Source organism: Urtica dioica, chromosome 2, assembly GCF_054948205.1.
Source record: "Urtica dioica subsp. dioica isolate 48M chromosome 2, U.dioica_male_clone48M_v1_H2, whole genome shotgun sequence".
NCBI lineage: Eukaryota > Viridiplantae > Streptophyta > Magnoliopsida > Rosales > Urticaceae > Urtica > Urtica dioica.
Window position 1 is genome coordinate 35,576,288 of NC_142757.1, and position 10,316 is coordinate 35,586,603.

Here is a 10,316-nt window from a genome sequence, read left to right on the forward strand (position 1 = left end):
TTTGAAATATTGTGCATAGCTCAATGTTGGAACTTATGCTATATCTCAATTTGTGAAAAATTCATGAAATTTCTTTGGCAGTACTGTTTTCAGTGGCTATCCACAGTCAAATTAGAAAAAAAAAACACACACACACACACACATTTTCTTTTCTAAAAAAAACAGACATTTTGTTTTCTAAAAAATTATGTTGAAAATCACATTATTCCATATTTCTCGAATTGTGTCCATGTTTTCATCAGTAATAAACATTTTCGTATAATCAAAATTTTGAGCCAACTAGGAAGTTAAAATTTTGGATACATCCCTTGTAGTTGACTATTATTTAGTTAGTTAAGAGTATTTAAAAGCTAACTATTTCTTAGTATATATATGCTCTCAAATAATTTTTGTGTGAATGACAATACTCATTAGGGTTCTAGGCGGTTCCATATACTTCCATTGCACCATTCGAGCTTGCTACAAATGACTATTAATGAAGACTAAAACAGCCGGTAATGAGAAAAAAAACATATGATTTCATTTATAAGAACCACTCATTTAATTGATTCATTCATCTCCATTTATTTTTATTTTCTTATTTGGTTTTTTTAAGCAAGGATTTGATATATATGCATATTTAGACATGAGGTTTATCTTTGAATTTTTAATCAGTGAAATGTCGAATCGAAATCATGAATGGATTTCTAAGAATAATCGTGTGAGTTTGGAGTTTCGAAATGGTGTAGCAGAGTTTATTCGACTTGCACGCCAGCAAGTGGTAAATGGAAAAGTCAAGTGTCCATGAAAAACTTGCAACAATGTGAAGTATCAGACCATCGATGATGTTGAAACCGACTTGTACATCCGAGGGTTTTCACCGAACTACAAAGGGTGGTTTCATCACGGGGAACCAATAATTCCAGAGGTCATAGAAGACGACGAGAGCATTGATGAAAGTGAAGATGGAGGGTTGAATGACGGTTTGCATGACATCCTGGATCATGATGAATACGACCTAGGGTATGATCCGACCCCGAGAAAAGAACGAGAACAAGAGCAATTGGAAGACTTGTACACTGAGCTTGAAGCATAGTTGTACCCTGGGTGCAAAGAATTTTCGTCTCTTTCATTTTTGGTGTCGTTGATGCACATCAAAGTTACGAACCAGTGGACAAACAAGTCGTTCACTCAGCTTCTTCAGTTATTGCGGAAGTCTCATCCAACCAGAAATCGAATTCCAGAAAAGCACTACGAGGCGAAGGCGAAGTTGAAACGTTTTGGCATGGGGTACGAGATGATCGACGTTTGCGTCAATGATTGTGCCTTATTTTGGAAAGGGCAGGAAAATGCCGACTATAGTCCCGTTTGCAAAGAAAGTAGGTGGAAGGTCAAATGGGCAGGAAAGAAGATTTCGCATAAGATATTACGGTATTTTCTTTAAAGGATCGACTGAAGCGATTATACGCATGTCGAGATATAGCCGAAGAAATGATTTGGCATGAAAAAGAACGTATCGAGGAGCCAGGTGTACTTAGGCATCCTGCTGATGGTTTGGCGTGGAAAGAGTTTGATAACAAGTATCCTGATTTTGCAGCGGGGCCGAGAAACATTCATCTTGGGCTTGCTCCTGATGGGTTCAATCTGTTTGGGGAAAAGAGCTTATCATACAGTATGTGGCATGTGGTCTTGACTGCATACAACTTGCCGCCTTGGTTATGTATGAAATCGGAGTACATGGTGTTCACAATGCGCACTGCAGTGCTTTGGACAATGAACGATTTCCCAGCACGAAGTAGTTTATCGGGATGGAGTGGACAAGGGTATTTAGCTTGCCCCACGTGCAATAAAGACACGCCAGAACTCCGTGTTAGAAGCAAGATTGTCTATTATGACCATCGTCGATACCTGCCATCGAATCACTCGATGAGAAAGAGCGAACACTACCAAATCCGCAACGAGAAGGGGAAGCCGTCGAAGAAGTTAAGCACAAGTAACATACTCGAGCAGTTGTTATACGTTCCTCGGACAATACAGGGCAAGCACCCTAATTTTGGAGGAAAGAAGCACAAAAGCTCGCCGAACCAGTTGAATTGGAGTAAAAAAAAGTATTTTATACGAGTTGCCATACTGGTCAGAATTGCAATTGAAGCACAACCTAGACGTGATGCACATCAAGAAGGACGTTTGTGAGAATCTTTTGGGAACTCTGCTCAGTATAGATGGGAAAAATAAAGACACTGTTAAATTGAGAATGGATTTGAAGGACTTGAAGATAAAGAGTGATTTGCACTTGAAGAAGTAGGTGATCGTTGGGTCAAGCCACCGGCGTCATTCACACTAACGGAAGACGAGAGAAAACATTTTACAAGTTTCATTAAGTCTGTCAAGTTTCCCGACGGATATGCTTCAAACTTGGCAAAAAATGTTACCCCAGACAGGAAATTGACAAGTTTGAAATCTCATGATTGTCACGTCATCATACAACGATTGTTGGCCCTTGGTATTCGTTCGTTTTTGCCGAAGCATGTGCGAGAGACTACTGCTGAACTTTGCAACTTTTTTAAACTCATGAGCGACAGAACGTTGCAAGTTTCTACTATTGAGAAAGCGCAAGATGACATCATAGTGATCTTGTGTAAGTTAGAACGCATATTCCCTGCTGCGTTTTTTAGTATCATGGTGCACTTGACAATACATCTACCTAAAGACGCTTTGAATGGAGGACCTGTGCATATGAGGTGGATGTATCCATTTGAGAGATATCTTGGAACGCTAAAGCATTTTGTGAGAAATAGAGCGAAGCCCGAGGGCTCTATTGCCGAAGCGTATGTTGTAGAAGAAGCTTTGACATTTTTTTCAAGGTATCTAATAGATGTCAATGCTCGTCTTGGCCGAACGGATTTTGAAGCAGAACGTGAGCTTACAATTTTTCAGTCGCATACGTGCCGCCCTTATGGAAAGATGACTGCGAAGCAATTAGATGAGAAGAGCAGCGAGCAAATAGAGTGGTACATTTTGAACAAATGTCTTGAAGTGGATCAGTATATGATGTAAGTAATATTTTCACATAGTATAACTGTCTTTTGTAGCACATTTAACATTTGGTGGAATTATCAGTGAACACGAACAACTGATGGAAGAAAAAGGTCGACCTAAGGCGCATCGAAAAGAATTCAAAGACTGGTTTCAGAAAAGGGTATTTGTTCTTGTATAATATTACCTCATTCGATCAATAATTTTTCATAATTAATTTGTTGTTTTGGGTGTCAGATTTTTGAACTTAGAGACATGGGCTCTCACGTATCGGATGAGTTGTACGCATTAGCTATGAGACCACATTCTACAGCTCAAATATATCCAAATTGTGAGGTCAATGGGATTAAGTTTGCGACTTGTCTTCGCGATGACAGTCGGACTACTCAAAACAGCGGCGTCAGAGTACAATCAGTTGACAGTCATGATTTTTACGGCAAAATGGAAGAAGTCATCGTGATGAAGTATACTAATAGTTGTCGTGTCATACTATTCAAATGTCAATGGTTTAGAGACAATGATCCTAAAAAACGAATATATAAGGACGAGATTTTTGGAACTACAAGTGTTTATGTGGCGAAAAAAATGGTACCAAGACGAGCCATTCATACTGGCGACTCAAGCCCGCCAAGTTTTTTTTATCTTAAAGACTTGCATAATGATTCACAATGGGAAATTGTAGAGGAAAGTCATCATCGTCATGTGTGGGATGTTCCCGATATTGAAGATTGATCCACGTCTCAATTATTGGTTCAACCAACAGATTTAGAGCAACTTTATATATGTCATGACACAGCTTTGCCTGAGGTTGTGATCGATGATGTTATCATTGAAGAAGACATCATTGTAGAGGACGATGATTTTATTGGTGACGAAGAACTTGAGCAAGATGTTTTCGTTGATCGCAATGTTGACCGTCCTGATGATGTGGATGATGATTTAGACTTAGATGACATAGATTATGTATATGCTGACGATGAATGAGTAATTTAGCTTATTCTTAGCTTCATATATCAAAATTAAATTATTGAAATTTATTATTTTTAACATTTTGTTTTGCTTTTAAATGTACAGATATGTCGATGGCTATGGGAGCAGGAGGTAGCGGTGGAGATGATCAATCCCATCACCGCGATGATAGTGGCCATGATGACAGGATGCCACCGACCAAGAAGCGCGGAATCACGATCGTTGTGACCTCTGAGAGAGCCAAGATGGGCAAGCCAAAAGAGTTGGTACACTACTACCCGAACTACGACGGTTTTCTGCAGCCGGAAAAGGATGAAGAAAGCGATTACATGATGTTCAGGAATTTCTTAGGCGGTGTGGTTCGCGACGTCATTCCTCCGTACACAATTTCTTGGAAGGAGGTAACGCCAGCGCAACAAAAATGACTATTGGAGTTGATGCACGCGCAGTATGACATTAGGCGCATAGATCCTGAGACAAGAGTCATTGGACGAGCAGGCGATGGACGAGAAAAGATCGATTAGGGTATCATCGCTGAAGCGAAGAAACGCCTATGAAATGTGAAGACAAAATGCAGAATTCACTATAAGAAAAAATGTGGATCAGATCGAGAGTACGCATTGAACAACCCTCCTTCAAATGTGAACGCCCAAGCTTGGGTAAAGGTGTTGGATCTTTTTCTAACCTATATATGTTTGTAACGTTTTTTTGTTTTTACTAATTATATATGTTTGTGTTTATGCAGGCAAAGAGAGCTCGAAACTCTACGAATCGAGCAAAGAAGAAAAGTTTCAGCCTGCAAGGGACAGACATCTTCTCAGACGATTCCTGAGCCACCATCAGTGACACGTCCGACTCAGACTACTCTTGATCCACCATCAGTGACACGTTCCGCTCAGAAGCGCAAAGGGAAAACAACAACAAAAGTGAGCTCAAAGGGCAAAGGATTGGGAGCACGTAGAGGAGCGAGACCTGGAGGAGGGCGACCGGGAGGATCCGAGACGTAGATGTGCATCATATAGACTTTGATATTTTGCACTATTTTGTTATGTATATCAGATAAATATCGTATGACGTTTATATTAGTTTTTATGAAATATTTACGACTTTTATGATACCATATTTATTAATTTATATTCATTTTTTTATTAATTTAAATTAATTCAAAATAAAATTTATACAAATTAATAAAAAAACAAAACTTTTGACGCGAGTTCTCGCGTCTAAAGTATTACCTGCTTTTTGGCAGGAACATATTTAGACGCGACTTATCGCGTCTGTCGAAATTTCACAAAATTCATTAGACGCAAGAAGTTGCGTCTGTTTCTCTCCCGCCAAAATGCGGAAAGCATTTGAGCCAACAACAAAATTGACATTTAGACGCGAGTTGTCGCGTCAGAAAGTCGTGTCTAGCATTAGAGGCGACTTCTCGCGTTGTTGGAATAGATCTAGGGTTTAAGAAAAAGTTTAACGCTTCGTTAAGCGGCGGAATTTTAAAAATTTTCTTTTACAAGTAAAAACAGTTTTTTACTAACCTAGACAAAGAGCAAGTACATATAAATAAAAACTATTATGAGCTAAGAAGTTTACTAACCTTTCTTGAAGCTTGAACTTTGAGAAGCTTTTGGAAAGTTTGCAACGCTCGTGTCCCCTCGCAACACGTCTCTCTTTCTTTCCTCGGCACCTCGAGCAACCACGAAAGTTTCTATCACTAAATCACTCGAGATAAAGGAATCAGTGAGTGAGCACTTTTAAACACTACGACTTAAGAACGAGTCTTGAAGTCGCAGAGCTAAACTCTAGGTCAAATGAGGACCTAGGTGCCAAAACAATAAAACGAAATTGACTAGAGAGAGAGAGGAGAGGGGCGGCCACAAGTTCTAGAGAGAGAGACTCTCAATCTTTAACTTATGTGGAATGAATGAAATGAGAAGAATAAGGCTCCTATTTATAGCAGAGGCTTTATCTTTAATAACGTAGTTTCCTCTTTTTTAGAATATCACATATTCATGAGGAAATAATCCTTATTTCCTTTTCTCATTTTGGGCGTGTAAGCCTTGCCATCTAGAAGCAAATATGTTTCCTATTTTGCTTCCCTTGGCCGCCCATGTCATACTCTCCTAGAGGAAATTTGTTTCCTCTTTTTCTTTTGGCAATTATCTTCATACATTAATGCACAAAATAAACTCTCTTTCACACTAAGGGCTGCACGAAATTTGGTCTCCCATTCACTTGGGTTGGACGGCCAAAAGCCTTCTAGAAAGGCTTTCTAGGTTTTCTTTTAATTGTTCATGACAACATAAGAAAAGCTCATTAAGAATTTTCTAGTAAAATTCTATGAAATGAAATTAATTCACAAGGCCCAATAAACATGTTATGGCCATGTGATAGAATATGTCATCATATGACATTGTCAAAAAATTTATTGACATTCATTTCATGCCATGTCCAAAAAGACAAAATTACCCTTTCGACAATTTTCGTTATTGTTATGACTTAGCTTCCAGTTTAACTATTCCTAATCGATGTGATTCGTGACAGTGACCTCATGGACCCAAATGAACAAAGCTTGAGCTAAACGCTTGGACTCAAAAGTTCACAAACCTTTTACAAGTTTAGCTTAATGCCAACTGACTCCACTAAAGAGTTGACACTGAAAATCTCTCGGTTCAAATGAATTTATTTTCTACTCAAGAATTCAACCTAATTATGATGAGCGGATCCACTGAATATTATCTGTGTTTACCCTTCATGAATATCATCAGCTAGTCGGGATTTACAAAATTACCATTTTACCCTTCTAGCTGTTATTTCCTTAACTCCTTTGTCGCTTGTGAATAAGTTAGAAACAATGTATTGACGAGGAGCTAACAAGTCACATTGTTTCATCCAAAAGAGTCAAGACTCAATTTGGACACTGGCCAGTTCATTTATTCACACTCCAAGGAACAAAGCATGAGGTGATATACATTGCATTTCAGCAATCTTGTACCTGAATTCCATATCTATGAGAACTTCACAAAGTTACTCATGACATTCTCACAACTTAGTACTTCACCAATAGGCCCTGTTCCGAATCACATAGTGAGTCCGAACTCTAACTTTCTCAAATGAGAATACTAAGGTGTGAAATGACATGTCTCATTTCAGGATTAAGGTAAGCATGATGCAATTCATACATAGTGACTTCGAGACATAAGAGGTTAAATGGTTTGTTCTTATCTTGTCTCTAGAAGTGCACTGGTCAATTCAATACCTTCGGAAGATACCTAGAAGAACTATAGAGTCTCCAACTCTCAATGCCTCATAACCAGACATTATAGATTCTTCTAACAATCATACTGAGGTCAATAGTCCTTTGACCCTTAGATTGCGAATATATCGTTTTAAGCAAACTACGATGAGTTTGTTCATGCAAATCTACATTTGTCTCTTCGTAAGTTATTTAGTTTGTTTATGGACTAAAGACTAATGTTTTATCATAAAGCTCCAGACAAGGAAGATTGAATGAACTTTTCAACTTTTTATTAATGAATAAGAATTACAAGCAAGAGTCTTCATGAGACTTTATTACATCAAATGTAGAATATAAAGATTACAACTCTTCTTGTGGGCACCATTGACAATACGCGTCTGTTTACCAACAGACACGACCGATGTCGCGTCTATTAGGGAAATAGACGCGACTCTGGGAGCTTTAGACACGATTTTTGTCGCGTCTAAAGCTCCATATTGTCATAGTGCTTCATGAAAGCTTTGGATTTGTTTCCTCATTTGATTCCTTCTCTCTTGGCCGAAATCCTCTTTGATTCTTGAAGCAAATTTGTTTCCTCTTTTTCTTTTGGCAAGTATCTTCATACATTAATGCACAAAATAAATTCTATTTCTCTCTATGCTATGGACGAAATTAAGGGCTCTAGAACATGATTCTAAATGTTTCTTCATTTATTCATGACAACATAAGAAAAGCCCATTAAGAATTTTTAAGTAAAATTCCATGAAACGAAATTAATCCTCATATGACAATGTCAAAAAAACTTATTTATTGACATTCATTTCATCCTATGTCCAAAAAGACAAAAATTCCCTTTAGACAATTTTCATAAAACTTGTCTAGTTCTTGTTTTGACTTAGCTTCTACTTTAACTAATCCTACTCGAAATGACTTGTGACAGTGACCTCAATAATCCAAATGAACAAAGTTTGAGCTAACCTACTTGGACTCAAAAGTTCACAAACGTTTTCCAAGTTTAACTTAATGTCAACTGACTCCAATAAAGAGTTGACAATGAGAATCTCTCGGTTCAAATGAATTTATTTTCTACACAAGTATTCAACTTAATTGTGATGAGTAGATCCACTGAATATTATCTATGTTTACCCTTCATGAATATCATCATCTAGTCGGTATTTACAAAATTACCATTTTACCCTTGTAGATGTCATTTCCTCAACTCCTTTGTCGCTTGTGAATAACTTAGAAACAATGTATTGACGAGGAGCTAACAAGTTACATTGTTTCATCCAAAAGAGTCAGGACTAAATTTGGACACTGGCCAGTTCATTTATTCACATTCCAAGGAACAAAGCATGACGTGATATACATTGCATTTCAGCAATCTTGTACATGAATTCCATATCTATGAGAACTTCACAAAGTTACTCATGACATCTTCATAACTTAGTACTTCACCAATCGGTCCTATTCGGAATCACATAGTGAATCCGAACTCTGACTTTCTCAAATGAGAATACGTAAGCTATGAAATGAGATGTCACATTTCAGGATTAAGGTAAGCATGATCCAATTCATATGTAGTGAACTCGAGACATAATAGGTTAAATGGTTTGTTCTTATTTTGTCTCTAGAAGTGTACTGGTCAATTCAGTACCTTCGGAAGATACCTAGAAGAACTATAGAGTCTCAAACTCTCAATGACCCATAACCAAACATCTTAGATTCTCCTAACAATCGTACTTAGATCAATAGTCCTTTGATCCTTAGATTGCGAATATATCATTTTAAGCAAACAATGAAGAGTTTGTTCATGCAAATCTACATTAGTCTCTTCATATGTTGTTGGGTTTGTTTATGGACTAAAGACTAAGGTTTTATCATAAAGCTTAAGACAAGGAAGAATGAATGAACGTTTCAACTTTGATTGATTATTCAGTTGTTACAAGCAAGAGTCTTCGTAAGACTATATGACATCAAATGTACATAAATAGACACTACTACTCTTCTTGTGGGCACCATTGACAATAAACTCCCACTTGACTCAAAGAAGATGTGAGTAGTCCTTCATGCCCAATCCCTCTCGATGTTGGTCGAAGACCATGTTCGCTAGGGCCTTGGTGAATGGATCTGCCAGGTTGTGTAGTCAGCAATGCAAGATTGCTTATACTCCTCTACACAACAGCTCCACCATTAAGGATGAACACAGATCCCGAAGTGGATTTCCTGGAATCCTTAACCGCTTGAAAATTGGAGTCGGCATATCCCGTCATAGTAAGGTCAGTACCCAAATATGTAAGCATTAAGTTCCTAGTTCTTCGAAGATACTTAAGAACATGCTTAACAACAATCTAGTGCTCGGGTCCAGGGTTGGATTGAAAACGGCTAACTACGCTAACTGCGAAGCAGATATCAGGTCTAGTGCAAAGCATAGCATACATGAGACTTCCTACGGCTGAGGCGTAAGGAATTTTTCTCATGTCCTAGATCTCTTGTGCAGTCTTGGGAGACTGTTCCTTAGAGAGTGAGACTCCATGTCTAAAGGGTGTTTGGCCCTTCTTAGAGTCTTGCATCGAGAAGCGATTCATCACCTTATCAATATAGGATGCTTGAGAGAGCGACAGAGTCCGATTTTTCCTATCTCGAAAGATTTGGATCCCCAGAATGTACGCGGCTTATCCTAGATCCTTCATATCGAATTGCTTTGCCAGCCAGACCTTAACCTCAGATAACTTACCAACATAATTACCTATGAGTAATATAGCATTGACATATTGTACCTGAAACATAACTTTACCTTCGTGTATGAACTTGTAAACACACGGCTCATCTATTGACTACGCAAAGCAAAAACTCTTTACAGTTTCATCGTATCTCATATTCCATGACCTAGATGCTTGGTTTAATCCATAAATGGACTTAAGCAACTCACAATCCTTGGTCTCTTGACCTTCTTCCACGAAACCGTCTGGTTGAGCCATATAAATGCGCTCGTCAAGATTGCCATTCAAGAAGGCAGTCTTGACATCCATTTGCCAGATCTCATAGTCGAGAGTTACAGCTATGGATAGAAGTATCTGCATGGATTTCAGCATCA

General features: G+C 38.2%; 1 protein-coding gene across 1 annotated transcript; it reads left to right on the plus strand.

Annotated features, from left to right (window-relative positions):
• The first annotated feature begins 1,126 nt into the window (after window positions 1-1,126).
• LOC149404548 (uncharacterized) lies at window positions 1,127-3,999 on the plus strand. Its single transcript, XM_089607577.1, has 9 exons — window positions 1,127-1,369; window positions 1,426-1,972; window positions 2,118-2,280; window positions 2,562-2,990; window positions 3,100-3,178; window positions 3,253-3,479; window positions 3,528-3,603; window positions 3,698-3,752; window positions 3,812-3,999. Exons 1-9 carry the CDS (start codon window positions 1,127-1,129, stop codon window positions 3,997-3,999), a joined length of 2,007 nt encoding a protein of 668 aa, XP_089463703.1.
• The last annotated feature ends 6,317 nt before the right edge of the window (window positions 4,000-10,316 follow it).

Coding starts and splice junctions, on each gene's coding strand:
- LOC149404548 (XM_089607577.1), top strand. CDS start 1,127: ATGCACATCAAAGTTACGAACCAGTGGACAAACAAGTCGTTCACTCAG. Junction 2,991..3,099: donor AGCAGCGAGCAAATAGAGTG/GTACATTTTGAA, acceptor TGGAATTATCAG/TGAACACGAACAACTGATGG. Junction 3,480..3,527: donor GAAGAAGTCATCGTGATGAA/GTATACTAATAG, acceptor TCAATGGTTTAG/AGACAATGATCCTAAAAAAC.